This window comes from Colius striatus, chromosome 17, assembly GCF_028858725.1.
Source record: "Colius striatus isolate bColStr4 chromosome 17, bColStr4.1.hap1, whole genome shotgun sequence".
In the NCBI taxonomy this organism is placed as follows: domain Eukaryota; kingdom Metazoa; phylum Chordata; class Aves; order Coliiformes; family Coliidae; genus Colius; species Colius striatus.
This window is the reverse complement of record NC_084775.1, coordinates 14,758,185-14,777,883: the sequence shown is the minus strand read 5'-3', so window position 1 is coordinate 14,777,883 and position 19,699 is coordinate 14,758,185. Positions and strand designations below refer to the sequence as shown.

Below are 19,699 nucleotides of genomic sequence, written 5' to 3'. Positions count from 1 at the left end.
CAGAAGCTGATACTAAACTCCCTGGAAACTTGCAGTCTCTGCTCTAGTGGGCTCCACGGGAGCCTCAGGACAGAGAAGAGTCATCCCACCAATTGATGCTGTAACACTGTTCTGCAGCTTGCCTGATAAATGCTCAAGGTGGTCCATAACCAGGAAGTGGATGGTAGTGGGCATGTTTGGATGCTCTGCCATCACTTTTATCAGTGTGACTTGGTTTTTATGTAGCAAGACACATAAGATGCAAATGGAGTTCTTTTTGTAACACGTGCAGTTGATTTGTCAGGCAGGCAGGGAACTGCTGCTTACTGCAACATTGGATGCTCCTACTAGAAAAGGATTGCTGGAAAGTGTGTATTCTTTAAAATACTACTCTGTGTGTAATTTGAAGTGTACTTTAGATTCATGGTTAAAATAGAGGCTGACATTTAAAGATTTATGTAATCAGAAAAGGTACTTGATATTTTAGATCCTGATGTGATACCAGAAAGCCATTATCTGAACTTCTCTCTCTTGTTGACCTACATTAAAAATGAACTGTAATCAGCCAGATTGTCTTCTGTTCATACCCAGTGTTTCCTTTTGAAGCATCGACATTTGAGTCTCATCTTGTACAGAAAATGTTTTACTTTGTAGAAACTGTATTGCCACTTAGACTTGAGCATAATTGTCCTGTGGCAGCTGAGTAAGCTGTTCAGAATTACTGCATTCACTTATGACTGTAGCTCCTGGTGTTAAACATGCATGACTTGAACCTTGGGATAACAATAACTTGTTTAGTTGCAGTTTTGCTGACTTGTGAATGAATTGTGACCTGCTGCAGGCAATTCAGCCTCGGTGCAGAACACTCTGCTGAAATGCCCCCAAGAGCATTGGTCAGCCAGTGGTGACTACTCTGTAAAGAAAAGTTTGGTATCCCTGACCCACCTGAAAAAAGCAAGGGAAATTTTTTCTCTTCTGGAATATGTCTGTTAGCCTGGAACTGTGCTTATCCAGAGGGAGCTGGGCCCCCCTCGCTTCGTTGGCTTGTCTTGCAGTAAGCAATATTGGATCCTTGGGTTCAAATATTTGAAATCCAGGGCTTGCATACCTATTTCAATTCTGATAAAGCTGCTAAACATCAGCAAACGTGAGCTGTCATAGCAAGGTGATGAGTGTGTTGGTAGTCTGGCTGGACCAATGGCTTGGCCTTTTTAGTCTCACGGATCCCTGGTTCTAGTCGATGTGTTAGTGTGAATTGCTTGACTGTACTACTGCTTTATTGAGAGTTATTAGATGAAATCCAGTGTTAAATACAGATAGTATATTTGGATACTCTTAGTGATGGACTTGAAGTACTTATTGTGTGGGGTTGTCTTCTTTTTCTCAGGGCCTCCACGGATGTCTCCTAAGGCACAACGGCACCCTCGAGGTCACAGAGTCTCTACTGGTAGGGGTACAATTTCAAGTGGCTTAGAATTTGTATCTCATAATGCACCAGGGGAAGCATCTACTACTGCAGTGGCACGAGGCAGCCCTTCAGGTGGGACGTGGTCATCAGTTGTCAGTGGGGGTAGGTAAAGCTTGGCTTATTGCAGATGCCTCGCCAGGGGTACTTTAGAGTGTGAATGCTAAGCAGAATACTGCATTTCTAGACAATTCAGGCTCTGAATAAACATTGGTCTTGCTTAGATGAAGTGGGAGAAGGATATTTCCAGGTAGCTCAGTAAAATAGTCGGTGAATTGGTCCTTCCAAGTGCAATATTCTGTCTGCAGAGAGGTGAAGTCAGGTGCTGTAGGAAGGGAATGGAAGGAAAAATACGGGAATTAGTTGTTGACAGAAGTAATTTTCAGGACAGTTACTGAAGGAGACAAGAAAAGTCACATGTGTTCCATTGCATCACTGAACTTGATTAATGGCAGTGTTACTGGGTTGTGGTTTCCAAATGAAGGAGGTGGTTGGATAGAGGAAGGTTGATGTCAGAAGGTGAAGTGATACTTGAGTGAAGTTGGATATATTTTTCCCTTAAAAGTTACCCAGGTTTGAAGTGGTCATTTTGTGCTTTGTCCAAGTGCTGTAGTAACATGCAGTCAGTGTCTCTGCTTATTTTTTTTGAATCAGTTAACAATCTTCTTTTCAATGTTTGACTTCCAATTTGAAGCTCAGTCTTGTGACACAGGCCCTAGTCTCAAGCTTTTGTAGTTGAGGCCGTGTTCTAGTGAGTTGTCAGCAGCTGGGCTCTTTCTTCACTCAAAGGGCAAACAAACAACAATTTGGAGTCTGATACCTTTTAGCAGTGCTGGAATTATTGAGGAGTGTAGTGGGAGAAAGAAGGGATGAATTAGACCACTATAGGCCTGTTGCCTTGTGGAGAAGATTTAAACTCTTCTGTTGTGGCATTATCTCCAATTCATATTCCCTCCCACCCCCCCATTATATATTATTTACATGCTGAACAAATCTCTCCTCGCTCACTTGAGGTTAATACATGATGTAAAGCAACTAACTAGCCACAGTGGGATGAGCAGGGAGCAGGGGCTACAACTTACTGTTTAAAGAATATACAACTTTCCTTGCTGCTTGAACACAGAGGCAAAAATACACATCAAATAATCTTCTTTCAACAGGATATGTTGGGTTTTTGTCCAGCTGGCAAACCTCCAAAAGAGGACCCTGTAAAATGGGTGTTCTTTCAGCCCTTTAAAAAAACCAAACCTTTTACATCTGTTTGTATGGAGACCTGACCACCTTTTCTGTGTTAATGTGAGCTGTTGTAGTTGTTCCTCTGGGGAGCATATTGCAGTTTCATGGTGGGACTACAGGGCAGATATATATATTAGGGGACAATGTGCAGAAAAAATGGCACCACCTCTCTGAAATGCTGCATTGTAAAGAATTAGGAGATGTGCCTGGAAGGAAAACAGGTTTTCAGTTACTATATAATGCTCCACTAAGTATTTTAAAGCATGTTTTTAGTAGTTTTTAAAATGAGCATACTGTTGAGCAGATGAGACAACTTATCCTGTAACTATTTTTTCCTGTTTGTTTCTAGTTCCAAGATTATCCCCTAAAACACACAGGCCTAGGTCTCCAAGGCAGAGCAGCACTCCCACGGGCCCAGCTCTGCCTTCTCCTCAGCCTGGTACTATTCCCACTGAATCTGTTGCCATGCCTGTTCCAGCTGCCTCTCCTACACCTGCCAGTCCTGCATCCAACAGAGCAGTTACCCCTTCCAGTGAAGGTAAGCTCCCCTTGCCAACTTGCAAATACTCCTTTCTCTGATCCCTGACAATTAATATGCTTGGACAAGACCAGAGCTGCTTTCTAACTGATGAGAAAACTTCTGATGTATTAAATTTTAGTGTAGCCAGTTCCCTTTTTCTCATTATGCTAGCTTTAAACTGAAGAGAGGCTTTTTGATAAGTCTGTATGCCTAATTTCTTCTGCCCTTAAGGAGTGTGGACTTACAGGTGTTTGACTTTAATGAGGATTTTTGGATTATTACTTTTGAGCTGAGTTCCTGGCTGTTTCTCATTTAATACAGGCCACTGGTGTCAAAGAATATTTTGAGTGTAGGGAAAGGAAGGGGAAAAACCTAAACATAAACCTAAGCACAGACAATGACTCCAATCTCTGTAGTGTTCTGTTAGAAGGGCTTGGACTATTGAAAGTAATTTGTTCTCAGATCATGGGGTTTTTTCAGTCTAGTGAGGGTTCTGAGTATGGTAAAAAGAATCTGTTTGACTGGGTCTCCTTTCATTTGGCTTAAAGAAGACAAAGGTAGGGTGGGGAAGGGGGGAAGATAACCCTCCAGGTAGCAGAAAATGTGTAATTTAAGGTTTTTCTTTTGTGAGCTAAACATAACTGAATATCTCTTCTGTTTCTATATTGCCACCTCTCTTTGGTCAGTTTTAGTTGTGTGTAAGGGAATAACACTGGCCGTTTTTTTCCTAGCTAAAGATACCAGGCTTCAGGACCAGAGGCAAAACTCTGCAACTGGAAACAAGGAGAATATAAAGCCAAGTGAGACTTCTCCTAGCTTTCCTAAACCTGAAAACAAAGGTTTGTATCAAAAGCTTCCATATATACTTGAGTAATGTAGGGATCCCAAGCACTAAACCTGCTGTGCTGACTGCTTTAGTTGGCATTTGAAGGAAGACTCGGAGACAGTGTGGGTTGGGTGCTCTGCAGCAAACGTTTGGTCATGTAGTTGTGAAGTGGCAGGCCTACAGCTTTAAAAGTTGAGTCCTTGGCTCATTTCATCTACACAACGTGCAGAGATGCTCATGTGGATGGTGGGATTTTTTTTTTTAACTTGATTTTATCTTCTGTTTTACCTTCTGGGTTTTTTTTCCCCTCTCCTGTTTTGTTTTCCTGCTCACAGAGCTGGTTTTTCGCTGTCTTTGGACTGAATGAGTGTTTCCACTTAGAGCTATGCTCACAGTATTTCTGAGAGTCATGGTCAGCATAGTTTTTTATAACTACTACTTCTATTAAGCCTTAAATTTGGTTTTCTCTGCAGCATGGCTTGTTCATTCAGTCCTGAAAAAACCCCTTTTCATGTAGTTGAACTCGATGAGCGTTTCACCTTTAATTGCTGTGTCTTGAAACACTGGCATGTTAGGTTTGGAGGGTTTCATTGGATGCTTCTTTGTGTTCAGCTGAGTTCTGCAGTCCCTGGACCTCAGGGCTTCTTGGTGTGATGCATTAGAACTATAGATACGTCAGTTATGTAATGCAGTGGTTTCACTGAGTGCTTTCTCAGTGCCTGTACACGTAGTTCATGAAATGAAACCAAACTACAGATAGAATTGCATCACTGAATGTCATTTTTAGGTACAAAAGCATTGCCTTTGTGCAGATTTACAAGTGTAAGGGTTGTATATGAAGCTTGTATCCTTTTTACAGATTGAGAACTGTTAAGGGTTGTGTGTAAAGCTTGTATTAGATGTGCTTGGACAATATGGTTTTCTGTTTGGCAGGTGTATCTCCAATTGTTTCAGAACATAGAAAACAGATTGATGATTTAAAGAAGTTTAAGAATGACTTTAGGGTAAGTGTGTCTCTTAATTTAGTGGCATCATAGTTCTCATGTGCATCCAGGTGATTTTAATGAATTGATTCCATTGCACTTGTTAACAGGAAAGCAGGTCCTTACTACTGGTGCTTAATCTATGGAAAGATAAGAATTCATGATAGATACTATAAAATCAATACTGACTCTTGCTAGTACACTTGCCTAATACATGTAAATGTGCATATTGACTGTACACTGAAAATAGTACTTGAAACCTCTTCAGTTGTTAGGGATGAATAATTGGCACCTTCATGCTCCATATGGAAGAGCTGTTTCAGAGTTAAATAAAGGCTTTTACTAAAGAAAATCGAAGAACTCATATTACTTGGTTCCTGGTTATTATGTTTTATTAAATCAGGTTAGCTTTTCAAGTGTTACTGCTAAATCACACAGAAAGATGAGTCCAGAGGGTTGTCTTAAGCTTTCCTGTCACTTTGTAATCAACATACAGGTTAGCTGAGTCCCTGAAAAGCTTCTTGCACAGTGTGGGCACAGTGTTCCCAGATTTCTTCTCTAGTAGAAGTGGAAATTTATGTTTTAAAAGGTCATTTCCAGATGATTGGGGCCTATGAGACTGTATTTTACCCTATGGATACGACAGCATCAGATTGTCTCTCCCTAGTTCTGTGTATTTACTCAATATATTCCTTGGTTTTTGCTTTATTTCTTTCAGTTACAGTCAAGTTCCTCTTCAGATGCAGTGGATCAGCTGCTAAACAAAACCCGAGAAGGTGAAAAAACAAGAGATGTAGTGAAAGAAAAGACAGAATCAACCCCTAAAGAATCTATGATAGAAACTGGCAGTAGTACTAACTCTAATGGTGGCAGTAGCAAACCTAATAGTCCAAGTATTTCTCCTTCGATAAGTAGCAGCTCCGAGCAAAAGCGAGGGCCTGAGGTAACTTCACAAGGTGTACAGACATCTGGGCCTGGAAGTAAACAAGAGAAAGAGGATAAAGAAGAGAAGAAGGATACCTCTGAGTGAGTAATCATGCCTTGTAGAATAAGCACATCTATTATTAGCATTTAGCCATCTGTAGAACGAGCTATTGTGAATCTGTACTGTCTTCCTGTTCATGTGGCTGATGGAAGTGCCAAGAGGTGAAGTGGTTGTACTGAAAGTAATGTCATAAGTCAGTGGCAGAGCTGCATATAGAACTGTAGTCCTGTTGATGCTTAATTCATGTCTGAATGTTTAGTTAAATGTTTTCCTGCCTCATGGGAGCTGCAGTATGAACAGCAGGGAAGCTTTTTTATGGATAACTGTAGTAAGAGCAGTGTCCCTTAGAGTGGCTTTTTGCATGGCATGTGTTGAGTACAGCTCACAGGAGGAAGTGAGGTATTTAACCTCTTTACATTTTAAGTGCAGGCAGTTCTGCAGATACACCTGTAAAAGAATAATGCTGAACTTATGTTTTTGTTCTTTGTGTTTAGGCAAGTTAGAAAATCAACACTTAATCCTAATGCAAAAGAGTTCAACCCTCGATCTTTTGCTCAAGTAAGTTATTTGATACTGCTTAGCCTTTCCTTTGAGTAGCAAACGTTTCACCTGGAGGATAACCAAGCTAATCTTGGATATGCATTGCTGAACTCTTTGTTTGTAGCCGAAACCTTCTACTACACCAACCTCCCCTCGTCCGCAAGCTCAGCCCAGCCCCTCCATGGTGGGTCATCAGCAGCCAACTCCTGTGTACACTCAGCCTGTTTGTTTTGCACCAAATATGATGTACCCGGTTCCAGTGAGTCCAGGCGTGCAGGTAAAGTGCAGCAGATGCTGCAGACTCCTTAACCCTTTTCAGATGATGGTCAGCAAATGGAGGAGATCTCAGTTGAAGCAGGGAAGTGGTACAGCTGATGTTGCTGTTGTAAATACAGGCACAGTTAGGTGGTTGTTAAGTTTTAGCTTTGTGAATACTGTTTTTTTTCCCAGTGATCCCTCACTCTGGATGTTCTAATAATTCCAGCAGGTTCTCCTTGCATTTGTTACTAATCTGGGCAGACTTCCTCCCCAGTCCCCCAAGCACAGTCTCATTCTGTTAAGTTTTAAGTAACTGTTTCTTCATCTGTAACTTCCAACTGGGTCCCACTAGTTTCTAGTGATTGTGGGGATAGCTGAGATTTAAGTCTAACTCAGTTATAAAGCTGTCTGAAGTAGTACATTGCTTGAAGTAGCAATAGTAGCATTACTTGGCTGGTTCTTGCAAACCAGATGGTCTCAGTTGTTTGTACATCCAGACCTAATCACAGTGGTCCAAGAAAATATCATAGGTTAGGCAAAGTTCACTAAACCATGTAACATAACAGAGCAGCACACATCAAAGCTGAGTGGGGCCCCTACCCTGACACACACTCATTAAAGGAATGTCATAGCTTCAACCTCTCCTTTTCTTTCAGCCTTTGTATCCTATTCCCATGACGCCCATGCCAGTGAACCAAGCCAAGACATATAGAGCAGGTAAAGGTGAGAATAATACTGCCTGTTTGGTTCTTAGTCTGCATGCAGCATGAATCAATTACAAGTGTTTGTGTATTGTTCTTTAATCCATGTTAATTTGGTTTTGATTGGTATTTGAAATGCTGTTTGTAATGAAGGGAAGTGAGTGGAAATACTAATGTGTTTCTAGATAAGCTGATTCAACCCAAACATGCTAAGTTTGAGTCATGGGGAGGTGCTTGGTTTGCAATCTAGTTTGACAAGTGAAAAACATCTCTTTTTCCAGAACAATGGGGTAAGCTCATTGTCTCCCATATTCCCTAAATGTTAAGAGTTTGTTTGAAGGGAACTGTCTTTACTGCCTCACAGCAGAGCCCTGAAAGGTCCTTCAACAGAGTTTTGGGGGGGTTTATTTGTAAGCAAAGTCACCGTTTCTTCAGAAAGGGTATGCTCTGCTAATCCTCTGGAAAGAACTTTCTGCTGGTTCCAGTTTGTTCTTTTGCATTCCTTCTGCAACAGTAACTGAACAGCTGGACTAACAATACCATGGCTTTAACAAGTGACACCTGTGGAGATGGGGACACATGTGCTGAGATGCACTCTCTTCTGTGCAGTGCAGCGAAGGAGCAGAAAAAGGATGGTCTTGTTTCTATAGTCATGTTTCAGACAATGCTCTAATTCTACACAGTGCATGCTTTCTTGCAGTTTTGTACAGTGGTTCACAATGATAAGTTCCAGTGCTGCAGCTCCAGTCACTGGAGGAGGAAATTGTTTAAAAGAGCAGTTCTGCTGTTAAGAAATAAACAAGTAGCCTTTATGAAAGTAGGGAAGACAAAAAGCTGCAATGTATTTCTGTTTTAAAACACACTGACTTCACTGTGACCCGTGAAGCCTTTTGGTTGGTAACACTGATGGTTTTAATCAGAAATATCTTGCTGTGTACTCCCTTGCAGCATGAGGCTGCTCTCCCCTCCCAAATTCCTTCTGAAGTTTCATTATTTTCTGCAGATCCCTGCTGGGTGCAGCATAGCCCTGAAGGAGCTGCATGGGTTACAGTTCAGTGCCTTTACGCTGTTCAAGTTGCCTCCTGCATTTATGTTTTTCTGCTGTTGATTTGCAGTGTAAATACAATGACCACTGAGTGAATTTACTGACATTTTCAACATTTCCCTCCTTTCCTCTCTCTAAGGGGTCTGTCTACATTGCACACTGCAGTGGAGTTTACAGGTGCTTGAGTTAGCGTGGTTATTAGTTGGCAGTCTCACTGCAGCAAGCTGGAACTCACCTTGAACTCTCATGCCCTGTTGCTTAGTAGGCTGAATTAGTTTCTTCTGAGTGCCTTGCTGCTGTGGTTCAATTGGTTGTCTTACCAGGATAGCTCAGGTAGTCCCACACTACAGTGCCCTGCTCTCTTAATCTTTCTTCCTTCTCATTATTCCAACTCCTCTTCTTCTTATAGGTTGACTTGTCCCCTTCAGTGTTGATCGTGACCTAAAAGTTACTTTCTGCTATCTTGAAGGGTAGCACGGAGCTTAAAAGATGTGAATGCCATAAATTGTGGCTCTCTGGAGACCTTTATTGTGCTCTCCTCAGCCATAAGCATAAGTAATTTTAACAGACTTGGCTTTCCAGTGATGGACCAGTTGCTGAGCAGTTCCCATACAGGGTGAATTAAGCCTTTTGAAGGGGACAGGATCAAATTAATAGAGGTATCCTGATGTAACCTTTCTCTACAGTAATCTACAAGATTCTTGTCAGTCTTTCTCTCCCTCCACCTACCTTCCTTCCGCCCAAAAAACAGGCCTGGGCTTGTGGCCATGTACATGACTCAAAGGCAGTGATAAATGAAATGTTTTTTGGAGGAACTCCTTTCCATGCTGTTCCTTTTTGATAGAGCTCCAATATGTGGTTAAAGGTGAGGGGTGAGGATATTCTACTTGATTTTAGTGGCATTATAATGTGAAGCCTCACAGGAAGGTATTCATTCTTTGTCCTGTTTCTAACATGAGGCACTCTTTGCTTTGTAGTACCAAATATGCCACAGCAACGGCAAGACCAACATCATCAGAGCACCATGATGCACCCTGCCTCAGCAGCAGGCCCTCCAATTGTAGCTACGCCACCTGCTTACTCAACACAATATGTTGCATATAGTCCCCAACAATTTCCTAATCAGCCTCTTGTGCAGCATGTGCCACACTACCAATCTCAGGTAAGAGTCCTTTGAGTGTGCATGATAAGTCAAACCAGGAGTAATGAAGTGGCTCAGTCCTAAATACCCCGTTGCCTCCAGTCTGAACAGTTGCTGTGTTTTGGAGCCTACGTGGGGGTGGTGTAATGGGCTTCAAAGCCTCTAATAAATGCTAAGGTCAGTTTAAAAATCAGCATTTATTATTGATACTACCTTTTTAGCTCTGTAAAGAATTCCTTTCAGGTTGTGGCCAGGATATCTGCTAGTTATATATTCCAAAAATGAACTTCAAAGGCTTTTAAATACACGTATGTAGTTGGATAATACATGATTACATACCCCATCTTGCCATGGTATTAAAGTGGCAAACATTAGATGTGCCAGTGTGCTTTGTCACATTCTGTCCCACTGCAGAAAATACCCTTGAATTTTATTGGAATCATAGAATGGTGAGGGTTGTGAGAGACTTCCAGAGATCACCAGCCCCTGCTAAAGCAGGTTCAGGGGGCACAGGAACGTGTCCAGGTGGGATTGGAAACCTCCTGACAAGGAGCCTCCACACCGTCCCTGGGCAGCCTGGGCCAGGGCTCCCTCACCTCAGCACCAAAGGAGTTTCTCCTTGTGTTTAAGTGGAACTTTTTGTGTTCCAGCTGATGCCCATCACCCCTTGTTCTGTTGCTGACCACCACAGAACAAGTGTCACCTCATCCTCCTGACACCCACCCTTTAGGCACTGCTGAGTGTTAATGAGATCCTCTGTCAGTCTCCTCTAGGCTAAACAGCCCCAGGTCTCTCATGAGAAAGATATTCCAAAACAATGTGCATGGAAGCTTCACTTCCAAGATAATTGTATCAAATCTCTAGTTGGCTCTGCATTTTACTAAGTCCAAAGCTCTTACTGTTAGTTAAGCAGGGAGCTGTTCTTTAGCTGAGCCTACTTTGCAACGAGCCTCCAGTTAACAACCTGTTTTCTTCTTTCTGTTGAATGCAGCATCCTCATGTTTATAGCCCTGTAATACAGGGCAACGCTAGGATGATGGCACCACCAGCACACGCACAGCCTGGTTTAGTATCTTCTTCTGCAACACAGTATGGTGCGCATGAGCAGACGCATGCTATGTATGGTAGGAAACGTTTTGTGTTATATGTAACTTTTTAAGTTCTGGTATTGTGCAGAGGGGGATGTGTTTAATCTCAAGCTTCAAATATGGGTATGGTTCAGATGACACCGGTAGATGTGGTTTTATGTTTCGTAAGATGATGAGAGCGTTGAAAACTGAGCCAGCTGGTTAAAAATGAAAACTCAAGTATGCTGATTTCAGTAGGATGCCAGTGACCAAGATGAGATTTCAACCTGGGAGCTGCTAAAGAATATCTGCTGAAAGAAGTTTGTTGGAGTTCTCTTGATGCTCTTTGACACAACATCCCTTGATTGTTTCTTCATTATAATTAGAACTTGTTTTATTGCAAGGCTACGACCTCAGTTTCCAAACTCGCCTTTAGTCCTGACAACTAGTGAAATGCTGTCTTTATGATACTACTGGCGTTATTAACAGTATGAACACTGCTGTTGAAGCAAAATAAAACATGTGTTGCTTACCTTTCTTTTTTGGTAAGTCAAGAATAAGCCTATGAAACAGCTCGTGTGTTGCTCTGACTTTGACAATTAGCCTGCAGCGTTATCAGGTGGGCTTCTTTCACTTACAGTGAAGTGCTGTGGATTACCTTGTTACAGAGTGAAATGTGAAAGAAGTCCTAAAGTGTTATAAATGTGTGATAACTCAATGCCCAAGTCAGGGGAAGCAGCTCACTGCAAAACATGCCACTTGAAAGAGGTAGAATCAAGGTTGCTAGAAGGCTTGGAAATTGTCATAAAATGTCAAAACAGCAGATGGTCTCTTGAAACAAAAACCAAACCCCCATGGCATTTCAATACTTGTTACAGCATCTGAGGAAGACTTTTATTGGGTCACTTATATTATTGACTTAGATTCTAATAAAAGATTTTCTGTACCTTTAGACATCTCTGTATGTTTTCCCGTGCTTAGTTTTACACTGCTGCTTAATGGAAGTCCATGATGTGTCGTGAAAACTCACAAGGCTGAGAGGCTGAAGGGTAGTGTGAAATGAATTCTGATTTTGACGAGTCTGTGTCCTCCTCCCCATGTGAAAGCATCCTGTCAGATCCCTGCAGTGGGATGCTAACGTGCCTAAGAAACCAAAATGAGAGAGAGAAAACCCTTTTTGACACTTGGAGGAAGAACGTTTCGGCTCATTGGTGCTGAAGCTGAAATGGAAGTTACTTGTAGACATGAAGCCTTTCTCTCACAGGTCCTTGCTCATTGTATTACTTTGATCTTTTCGACTCTTGTGCTTGAGGTGTCCCTGTAAACAGATCTTCTGTTTGCTTTTTCATTGGATTAAATAGAATTCCGATGAAGTGAACGATCAAAGGCTTTCAGACCTTTATTGGTGAAAACTTGCCTCTTAAATCCTAATGAAAATAAAACCAAACATGAGATAATCTGTGATTCACAATGGTTGCATGTGACTTCCTAGCAATTTCCCATTGTGCACCATCCTTATCTTCTGTAACCAGGGGGTTCTACGGCATTGAAGGACCAACTCGTTCCCTTGGTTGGCTTTGATCAGATGCCTGTGTAGTTTTTTTCACTGATATTCTGACTTAACAACTGTTAGATGTCATTTTGTGTTGGTTTTGCAGCTTGCCTGTTGTAGGTATGTGACTACCTACCAGTGCAAACAACTAAGTTGGGTCAAATTGGAGAACTCTTTGCTATGTGCTGCCATGTAATTAGATGCTGCTTCTCCAAGAGCACCTAATTTAACAGAAAGTGCATGTCCCTCCTGTGTTCTTTCAAGTAGCTACTTGCTGACTCTTCCAAATATTCTCCCACCTTCCCAGTAAATGATCAAGTGCTTTAAATTCCTGTTACTGAAACCATTCAGCCCAGCTGAATCATGAACTCCATAGGAGACACTTTTGTTCTTGCCATGTGCAGACACGTTTATTGCCTAGTGAACGTGAATTGGCTCAAATGTACCCTTAACCTACAAAGTTTACAGTTAGCTGCACATGAAATGACTTCTGATGTAGTGCAGCACTGTCTCAAAGCAGAGTTTTCACAAGTCTTCCACGTGCTGAGTGCTTCAAGACCTTGCCTAGATGGATTGTGGTTCCTCAGTGTGTCCACCTGTAACGTATTCACTTCAGCTTCCACTTACTGATACGTGAAGGCTTGGGAGAAATGCAGGAATGCTTGAGGTGATAGATGTAAGCTGCTTCTGGAGCACATTGTTAAACAGCAACGCCCTGGAATCATTCACATCTGATGGAATGACTATAAGAAAGTGTCAGTAACTTATGTCCTGTGTTTGGGGAGTCTGATGTTTACCCATGGTAGCTTTGAACTGATTACACCAACGCACATTGATTCTGGTCCTGTCTTAAAACTGATTGGGAAGTACAGAGTAACAGCTTCCTGAGAAGCAACAACCACTGCTGCTTTTGATTTTTGGAGCACGTGCTCAAAGGAGTTCCCAGATTTCCTTTTGGCTCTTTACAACTGCTCTCCAATTTTGTACAGAAAACCTATTATTATATATTCTTTAATTGCCCTTTTCCCTGTCGATACCAGGATTCAGTGGGCTCTGCTGCCCTTCAGTCCTTCAAGGTTACTAGTGCTTGCTTTGAGAGAATTCTTGCAAAATTCACCCAGATTCTTTTCCTGCTTGTGTGATAGAGAGAAGATGTCTGCAACAACAACTGCACTGAGACAGGGGGGTTGGGGTGGGCACTGCTTATGAAGTGTTCTTAAGGTGTGAAATGTTTTCTGGTGAGATCTGAAACTCCATCTTCACTGGTGGTTTTGGGACAAGTTGAAAGTCTGTGGCAAGCAGTTAACTGCCTGCCAGCAAAGAGAGATGGCCTGTTGCTCCATTAAGTGAACTCACTGCCAAAAGTTTGGGGTTTGTTTTCCCTCCTGTCTGGTGAAGAGATAAGTGAATCCAAAATACATACAGTGACCTGCCTACACTTGTTGATAAGCACTCTTCCAGTGTAAAGAAAAGTTTTCTTTCTGTCTAATGCTGCTTGATGGGATATTTCTGCATTTCTGACATTTCCTTGCCAGTTGTTACAGTGTCCTGCTTCTGTTTCACAACCTGCTGTTGACAAGAGCTCACAAGAGCAGAGCCACATAGGATGGAGGAGTCTGTAAACCATTAGGGGTTTTTTTTTTCCTCCCCCCTCAAAACACAATTGGGAAGGACAATGTTCAAGGCAATTCTCTTTCTTCCCATCTACCAGCCACACACTTCAGCTCATACCTCCTGGAGACCTGAGCCACTTAGATGTCCTTGGGAAGGGACACAGGCACTGCAGAAGCAGAGCAGGACACACACCTCTGCCCTGCCACACGCACATACGTGTTGTTCTTAACGCTGCACCTCGGTTTCAGAAGGTGCTGGCTGGCTGGGAATTGTTGACTCTGTGTTGGATGCGAATGTCCTTGGGCTGGTGGAGTTTGCTGGCCACAGTTTGGCTGCTTGGGCTGTGCTGCACAAAGACCCAAAGTCATGCTCTTAGTAGAAAATTTGGTTATCTGAGTAGAGGGTGGATCTGTTCCTTCCTGTGACAATGAACTTGGGTTAGTTTTGCCATGGAGCTGAATTGCCTGTGTTTCCAGGTAACTGGAGTCCTCTGGGAAACTTAACTTCTGTGTTTAAAGCCAAACTTGTGTAAAACCAGACCTTGGTTTTATACAGATGCATTTCCTGTTTTTTGTGCTCTCATTCCTGTCCCCATTCTCCCTTCCCCTTTCCCCTTCTGCATATGTTTTACTGGTCTGGTGTTGTCTCTAACTTTTATCTGGTTTCTGTCTCAGCAGTAGAGTAAATTCTATAACCCTGATAGTACAATGGTGGATATAATGTAAACTTCAGAGGATTCTCCAGGGACTGAGTGAACCAGTCACCCAAGGTGTCTTGGAACTGTTAAGAATGACAGTGTTATAGCTGAAAAAGCAAGGGGCCAATTTTCTGCTTCAGTTTAATTACATTTTAACCTTCTTATTGCAGTGGACTGTGAGAGACCATTAACTGACATTAAGTTTCTTTTTGTGTTAATTAAGAACTGAAGGCCTCAGTGTCACAGTTCAGAAGGGAGGCTTACTTGAAACTTGTCTTGTTTCATCTCCATTCATTTGTAAAACGAAATATCCAGCTCTGATAGCACCTAAGTAAATAAAAAATTATCTGCATGGTTCTACAGTCTTAAAACCAAAGAAAAACACTAAGAAAAATGATGACACTGACCTTTCCAGAAGCCGGGAAGTTTGCACGTGGCAAGAGGCTAATTCACCTTTCTATTTCCCAAATTCAGCATGTCCCAAAATACCATACAGCAAGGAGACAGGCCCTTCTTTCTACTTTGCCAGTGAGTTGGGTTTTTTGTACTAATTTTGATTGTACAGAAAAGCACTTTCTAAAGAACAGATGTTAAAGGAATGGGACGTGTTGAGGGAACAAGTTTCCTTGCACCAAACCAGTATGTGGAAAACGCAGGAAGGTTCCTTTCAGTGGACAGGGCTGTGAAGCTGTTGGGACAGATTTGTATGAGCACAGGAAGCTGATTTGTCTGCTTTGTTTTAAATGTATTTTGCATGTTGAATAGACTCTTGACTGGGTAGTAACCAGAAGTGAGTGCTCCATGCAGATAGCCTCTGCGTAAAACCTGGGTGAGCTGCCTCCTGCCCTTTCTTTCAGGGCCCAAAGGGGGATTTTTAAGACTTGGCAAGTTAATCAGCTTCCTGAAAGGAGGAGTATCTTGTGCCTTATCTCTTTAAAAAGCTATGGCTCAAGTTCTGAGCCCCTGGGAGTTAAAACTTGACTTGCAGCTGAGGTGAAGGAAGCTTTCTGTAGTTTGATGCCACTGAGGGAGTGCTGTGAGCAATGGACTTTGTCGATATTTTAACGAGATTGAGCAGAAAGGGCTTCTTGCCGGTGTGTAGCAGCAGGTGCTTCCTCCTTGGCAGATGGACATTACCAGGGAGGTTACCTGGCTCCAGTGCTCCTGTTGCTGGTGACCTGTGGCGGTGTAAGCCATGGGAGAGGGTCTGATGTTCTCCATGCTCTCAGTACACAACAGCTAACACAGACTTGAGTTAACGTGTGCTGGGAAAGGCAGATAACTACAAAAAACACTGCCTTGTGTGTTGGTGAGCAACACAGCACTTTGAGGAAGCTGCTTTGGGGGGGAGATGTGGTTACAGGATGAACTTTAGCTGCCACCCAAGACATAGGAAAGGAGGACTTGCAGTTTCAGGGTGGTTTTGAACTTGCTCCTGAGACTTGTTGCTGTATCTGTCTGCAAGACCATGCAGCCTATGCCAGCCACTCTTCTGGGGTTTTTTTTGAGTTAGCTCTCAGAAGAGAGATGTTAGAAATCCCACTTGTTCTCCAAAAACCTCTTCTGAACAGCCTTCCTGTGTTCTGCCTGAACTAGTGTTGTAGGACGCTGACCTGTCCTGTTTTCATGCGTCTTGGTTTGGTGCACTGAAATAACTCGAATAAGCTTGTTCCTTTTTGTGGATAACCTTGTAAGTGAAGTCCACTCTACCTGTGTAAAATGACTTCTTTAAATGTTTGTATTATGAAAGAAACATTTGCTATTTCTTTGCTTCCTACCATTCAGGTCTTTTAAATGTAGTTATCCTCACCATCTTACTGGGTCTGGCAATAGTTTTGAAGTTTGTTCACTGGTCACTTCTTCAAACTAGACTCTTGAGTGCCTCTTGGGATGATGACCAGCAATGACCACCATTGGCAACCCTGAAATTCCTACCAGGGAAAAGAGGAAACCCCATGATGCAATTTCTTCACACACATGCTTGTAGCTGGGAGTTCTGCTTGGTTTCTGCTGCTCTGGTCTCTTTTGATTTCAGCTCCTTCTATGGGTTTGATGGCTGACTGCTGCTCCTTTGCCCCTCAGAAAAACAGGTTACACTTCTGTAGAGTTGGACTCAGTAATTCAGTCCATCTGGGTAGTTTTTTTGCTCACTGAATCACTCATCCTCACTGTGTATCCCAGCAGGGTTAGTGCAGCTAAATATTTCATGTTAGGAATCGGTGTGATGGAAAAGGTGCTCAAGTGAAGAAGGTCAGCACAGGGAATGTTTCCTGGGGGAGAGGAACTATAGGCATAAAGGATGAGAAAAACAGTGTGCTGGAATGAGCTGAGGTTACTTGCTGCAAGGAGGTACACAGAGCTGTTTTGTCCTTTCCTGGAGCTTTCTCAGCACTTACTTGGATACCAGAAAGCCTCCAAAATGCTGACAATTGAGGGTAAATACTGGATAATTGGTGGGTTTTTTTCTTCTTCTCTTTTTCCGCTCCTGTCTTACCTGGTTTGCTGTTTGATATGTGCAGTGAGCCATTTTGATGCACAGGCAAAAATCCTTGATAGAAGTCACGGTGAAAGTGCTTTAGTTCTGGCTAAGCAGGTGAATTTCTCATGACTCTTTTGCAAGACTTCTTCCACAGGCTTGCCAGCCTCATAGATTTCATTGGCTTGTCACATCCTGTTAATGGTGTTTAGCTGAACATGGAGGGAAAAAAAACCCTTTTGCATTTCTAGAGTTGAAGTCTGAACTCTGGTTTGGAACTAACCGAGGTCTGTTGCCACTTGCAAGATCAGACTTACTGCCACTCGTCCTGAGCTGTTGTTGATTTGGATTCAGGATCAGTACAGGGTTTAGATAAGTGTCCAGATAACATTTTGTAAAAGGCACTTTGGATATTACTATTAAAACATAATTTGCAGCAGCATCCGAACTAGTTTCAGCCAGACTCATAGAGCTTATTAGAGTAATTTGTTACAGACAAAATGAAGGAGAGGAGAAGCCAGGCAAATAAAAATCCTTCAGTATAAAAACCCCCTGGTACTTTAAATGGAAAGCTGTGGATGAAGGGTATTAGAAGGTTATGGAGGAGCTGCTACTGCGACAAGAACTTGATCTTCCCCCCACTTCTGTGTCTATTCTTTAGGGTACTATTCCTCAGTTTAACTGGTTTCTTAAGAGAGAAATTCTTCATTGTGAGGTTTTATTGTATAATGAATCTGCTTGAGAAGAACTTGGTTTATTATCCTCTGGGCTGCAAGGAAATGAAAGATGAGTTCCACAAATGGTTTAAGGGAGTACCACGTTATTTCGCGGGCTCTTAGCAAGGGATGTGGCAGGATGTGGGAAGCCCTGAGTGTCTGAAAACTCTGAATTAATTTTCATATACATTTAAAAAAACCCCTCTTGAATGGAGCTGAAGGTAATTTGTAGTCAGACCTGCCAGCTCTGTGGCTGAGGCAGTGGGGTGAGAGCTGAGGAAGATTTCTGGTAGCATGCCCTTTGGCAAGCCAGTCAAGTCCCTCTGTGCATTTATTTCTGTTACTGTGACAGAGATGATAACTTCTGACCCTCTTCAGAGTGTGGGTAATTATGAGGTTGGAAAACTGTCCTACTGTAGGAAGCTGTAAGCTTCATACTGTAAAAGCAACCAGTGTTTGTTTGTAAGAACCATCGGTGTTTCCATTGGTAACTTCCACGTAGCTGCTGTCAGGAGGGAGTGATGGCTGAAAGTCAAACAGGAGCATGAGGAGATGCTGCTGCAAAGTACATTTTAGTAGTAATATGGGAAAAAAACACAACCCAAGTTGCCATTTGAAAGCATAATAAAGTCTTATGGCAGAAGATACTGGTGGGTTTCTTTCAGTGTGCATAGAAAACAGAGGTGTTTCCAAATCCCCTTCTCCATCCAATGCTCGTTGTGCACGGATGTGCTTGTACACTGGTGCTTTTAAGTACACTTACATGCTCGTGCCTGAGGAGGCTGGGATCAGCTCAGACTTCAAGAACTTGGAGTTACAAATGCCTGTGAAGTTCATCTGCATTAATGGCCCGAAACTGTAGCTCACATCATCGTTAGACCATTTCCTTAGTGAGGATTTAACAGAGCAGGATGGGATTCAGTCAAGTGTAGCAGGCAGCTATTGTCTCCTAAAGGAGACACCTTCATAGTGGTCTGTACAAGGGAGAAAACTTTCTGATAGGCAAGAAGATACTGTCTGGATGTATTGTGGTGAGTTTGGGTCTGATAGAACAGGGATTTGTCAGGACTACAGCGAGCCAAAGGTAAAGGAATGCAACTGTTTGCACAGGGCAGTCGTGTGTCAGGGCTGGTTAACAGAGCACAGTAAGGTTGCTGTCTTTTTGAGACTCCCTCTTGCTGAACAGGATTGTGCTTTCAGATGCAGCTGTGTTTGTGTCTGTTTTCTCCACCCATCTTGTCCTTCACCCTTTCCATACACTCAGGTACTTCTGTGTATTCGTGCAGCGTTCATAGTCGCACTCAAAGTTTCTCCCTGTGCCCTGCTCTTGTGGTTTTATTTACTAGAGCAAGAAGACCCATCCATTCTAAAGGCACACTGCAGACTGGCCATCAAGTTCCCATATAATACAAAGCCATGAAGAAAGCTGCCACCCAATAGAGAGCAGACAGTAATTAACTTCAGTCAAGACAACAAAAAGGTGCCAGGACAAATAAGGAGCAGTTACAGGGAAGATCCAGGAGCAGGTTGATACTTTGCTCGGACTGTTTTGTCTTTCAGCACTGTTACCAGACAAGATGTGCTGTGTTGGAGAGAGTAGAAGTGTAGCTGCAAACTGTGGACTGGTTGTTGCACAAGATCTAAAAGCAGTCAAGGGGAATAGGCAAAAGCATCTTTGCTTTCTTAGAGTCCTGCTTTCTAGTTGCATGCTTGATGTTTAAGGGAAGCCTTGCTATCATCATGGCTTCTCTTACTTGGGTTTCCTCAGAAGTGCAAAGCCCCCCTGATTTAGCGTGGCCTGTTTTGAAGCAGAGCAGGGGCTTCTCAAGGAAGGATTTGTTGATACTAGTTTGTTGTTGGAGACCGGTGTGGCTGTAGCAACAGCTGTGGTTTCACGG

The 19,699-nt window shown here is 42.6% G+C and overlaps 1 protein-coding gene across 10 annotated transcripts in view; it reads left to right on the top strand.

Moving 5' to 3' along the window:
• The window catches only part of ATXN2 (ataxin 2), a 52,745-nt gene that overhangs the window by 25,819 nt on the left and 7,227 nt on the right, over positions 1–19,699 (top strand). For 4 of the 10 annotated variants that reach the window (XM_062009678.1, XM_062009682.1, XM_062009676.1 and 1 more), the window contains 10 exons: positions 1,367–1,549; positions 3,030–3,218; positions 3,932–4,039; positions 4,960–5,030; positions 5,728–6,035; positions 6,489–6,552; positions 6,659–6,811; positions 7,449–7,515; positions 9,516–9,700; positions 10,671–10,803. In XM_062009678.1, coding sequence (XP_061865662.1) covers positions 1,367–1,549; positions 3,030–3,218; positions 3,932–4,039; positions 4,960–5,030; positions 5,728–6,035; positions 6,489–6,552; positions 6,659–6,811; positions 7,449–7,515; positions 9,516–9,700; positions 10,671–10,803 — 1,461 coding nt within the window. Of the gene's footprint in view, positions 1–1,366; positions 1,550–3,029; positions 3,219–3,931; positions 4,040–4,959; positions 5,031–5,727; positions 6,036–6,488; positions 6,553–6,658; positions 6,812–7,448; positions 7,516–9,515; positions 9,701–10,670; positions 10,804–11,001; positions 13,458–19,699 lie in introns of those variants that run through there. The other 6 variants (XM_062009679.1, XM_062009677.1, XM_062009683.1 and 3 more) reach the window with 4 other exon arrangements.